Source organism: Amblyomma americanum, chromosome 1 (assembly GCF_052857255.1).
Source record: "Amblyomma americanum isolate KBUSLIRL-KWMA chromosome 1, ASM5285725v1, whole genome shotgun sequence".
Taxonomy (NCBI): domain Eukaryota; kingdom Metazoa; phylum Arthropoda; class Arachnida; order Ixodida; family Ixodidae; genus Amblyomma; species Amblyomma americanum.
The window spans coordinates 418,716,670-418,719,809 of NC_135497.1; the positions used below are offsets into that span (position 1 = coordinate 418,716,670).

Below are 3,140 nucleotides of genomic sequence, written 5' to 3' on the forward strand. Positions count from 1 at the left end.
AAAATATTCTTTTTCTGGGAAGCAATGTTTCAAAAGCTTTTCCTGTTATTTCTTTTATACAACTACATTTCAATACGGACTACTCTCATTAGGTTCGTTTCAACTGTACTTGCGATAACAGGCCGCAGACGGACTCTGCGTTAGACATTCGGCATGCGCATACAACCCATGGCCACGCGAACAATTGCGCAGTACTATGACGAGCCTGTTGTCCATGTTCCCAGCACTTGGTTCGTGCCGGCTTTTAGGCTGCACATTCTCTTCGGAATATGTTACCCGAAGGTCGGCGAAAAAGTCGGCCGTTTTAGTTCGTTAAGATTCAGGACATTTAATACTAAAATGGAAAGAACTACAGATACTACATTTATTTGCCATTACGCTATATAAAAGTGACAAGGTGAGCGCTGCCGAAACCAACGTTACAGTATTCTGAGCACAAATTAACATGCATAAACTTGGCGGAAACATCCACTGTATCATGTTAAGGACAAAAAGTCCTTGAAGAAAAAGGTTTGAACTCACAGAAAACTGCCGTATTCGATCTTGAAATATATATTTGTTACATGCAATCAGCTTAAGTTTGAGTTTTATGAATCGACAGTTTAGAGCTTGAAGCAAAAAACACAGAGAAAAGCATCTCTCACTCATTCATAAACGTTCATGAAATATGCGTTTTAGGGCTTTGGTTTTTATTTAGACAGCCTAAAATATGCGTCTAAGCCTGGGAGCACTTGTCGCGCGTCACGCAGGCCTTGTGCTGGTTGCGGTAAAATCCATCCGCGCAGTAGCAGCCGTAGTTGCAGTCATCCGTACACGCTGGTCCCACCACGGGACGCTCGCACGCGGCCTCGGCACAGCTGCCGCTCACACACTCCTTCCACGTCTCGCCCTCACCACACTCCTGGGGGGTTGGTGGCCACCTGAGTACGCTGTCCGACTCCTCTGAATATCAGGAGGTGAGGGAACAAGTTGCGACTGACGGCCTTGCAACACCTTGGCAGTTAAGGCCATCGGAAAGACACGCCTGTAACTTGGCGTGGAGGTCTACAAGCAAATCCTTCAATAATGCACATCCTTCAGTTATTAAGTCAATAACCGAGTTGTTAACTGATTCAGAATAATAAAACACACCTAGCTTATCCTGCCCGCAACGATCTGCATAATTGTGGGCAGAAGTATTGGACTCCGCACGTCGTTATGCTGGGCTACAACCGCAACTCCGCCATATATCTTAAGTACCTTAAATTATGGGTGACTGGGCCACAACCGCAACTCCGCCATATCTCTTAAGTACCTTAAATTATGGGTGACCTACATGGGTATCAATTTGTGAAACGAACTTATCGCGGCGCCACGTCTAGAGTATTTCAGCAAAATCAGGCACACGGAAACTTCTAGATTCGATGCCATCCTCTAGCGCGCCATTGTCGTCCCAAATCAAAGGCGGAGAAGCCTACTAATCTCGTAAAAGCCTAACAGCTCGCGCTCCACACAGCCGCCGCCTACAGTCTTTCGAGGTAGCCGCCCTGTCTAGAGAATGTTGAACTGCCATGGTAATGTGGCTGCTTTCGGAAACATAGACAGCGGTAACTGCTGCGGCCTGCGGCCTCAGCTGTTTTTCTGAAGATCCGGTTCACTGACCTATCCCGTTTTCTCAACGGGAGCAGAGATCGCGAGACTTCACCTCGCGAAGGACATCTTGGCGGAGCTCCCTCTTCAACCATTCGCTATCCTAAGCGACTCGAGGGCCCCTCTCCTTAGTCTTCAGCACCTTCAACACTACACTTTTATGAATTTATTAATTGAAGCAATTTTGCACGACATTAGAGAGGAAGAGAATAAAAAAGATGTGGTTCCCCAGAGGATATGACTGGTTGGGTTGGGGTGTCTGGGATGAGCAGAGTTCTTGAGTTGCTCGGTGAGTTCTGATTTTTGAGGCAACTTCATTGTTGGCTTCTTCGGTGCCAATATGACTTCTTTTTTGTGCGCTGGCACCTATAATGGCCATTCCCAGCCGTAAGCCGTTGTGTGTTTGTCTCTTTGTCTCAAGCCAGTTTTGTAGCATGCTGCCCACTGTGTTACGCGGCAGCTCCATTAATCGTGAGAGGCTGCTATGGAATAGCAACCTGGATCGTAACCCAACCCAAGCAACTCAAGTCCTCCCGATTGGAGCACCTGCCATAGGATTTTGAAAACGCGGTTACCTTCGGCGCTGTGGCCCAACAAATTTTGGCTATATCGCGCCAAAATACTTGCGCTTTCGAGAAGCTTGCAGGCAACGTAACCTCTTCAGCGTACGTAGCTCGGCAAAATAGCCAAAGTTCCTTGGGCCGCAGTGCCGAGGCCAACCGCGTTTCCAAATTCTAAAAACTGATGTGGATAAATTACTTAAGGTGAGCAACACGGCTCTCAATAATTGAGGAGCAAACAGTAAGATTTAAAAATTTAAATATTCAATATTAGTTAACCAACTTCCTAGTTAGCACATATTGGCTGTGTTCTAATGCACCATATCGCTGATGCTAAACCGAAAAAAGCTGTCTTCTAACCAAAAAAGCCAATTTAAAAAAACTTGTGAATATTAGGTGAAACACCCTTTATATATGCTCCGAGTTTTAGAAACTTTTCAAATTTTCTTAACCGCACCGCGGTGACAGCTGTTGTGCGTTCCTATAAGCAGCCACCTGTACTTGACCTCAAGTGCGTTTGAAGGCAAAGAGTACACCCACCTCGCTCACCTTGTCCATGAATATTGACTGACTGAAACATGTGAACTACTCCTGCTGAAGAGATCACCTTTCTCGAGACGGTAAAATAAGCTTTGAACGAAATAAGTGTACTTATCCAATAAATGGCCGCGTTGCAGCCTCCACTACATACCTCGCTTAAGAAAAACAAAAACTAGAACAAATTCCTTCGCTTCAACATGGCGCAAATGAAACCTAGCCGACTTACAACAATGCACTGGCAAAAAGATATTCTAACTGCTTGAAAGGTATGTGACGTCGCTGTTCAGAAAGAGCTCTGCTTCACTATTTCTGAAATGATCTTTCTCTTAGCAACTTGTCACCATAACCTTACACTAAAAACTTCTAATCAACATATTCTATTTACACTATAAACTTCTATTCTATAAACTT

The 3,140-nt window shown here is 45.0% G+C and overlaps 1 protein-coding gene across 1 annotated transcript; it reads right to left on the bottom strand.

The window, feature by feature from the left end:
- Positions 1-536: 536 nt before the first annotated feature.
- On the bottom strand, positions 537-2,841 carry LOC144103310 (ixochymostatin-like). Its single transcript, XM_077636066.1, has 2 exons — positions 2,730-2,841; positions 537-942 (listed from the first exon to the last, which is right to left on the bottom strand). Exons 1-2 carry the CDS (start codon positions 2,767-2,769, stop codon positions 716-718), a joined length of 267 nt encoding a protein of 88 aa, XP_077492192.1. The 5' UTR covers positions 2,770-2,841; the 3' UTR covers positions 537-715.
- Positions 2,842-3,140: the final 299 nt, after the last annotated feature.

Bases quoted from the DNA above. Each gene is read 5' to 3' on its own strand.
- LOC144103310 (XM_077636066.1), bottom strand. From the start codon at position 2,769: ATGTTTCAGTCAGTCAATATTCATGGACAAGGTGAGCGAG. The intron at 943-2,729 runs GTGGGTGTACTC...CCTGATATTCAG, and splicing joins TCATGGACAAGGTGAGCGAG to AGGAGTCGGACAGCGTACTC.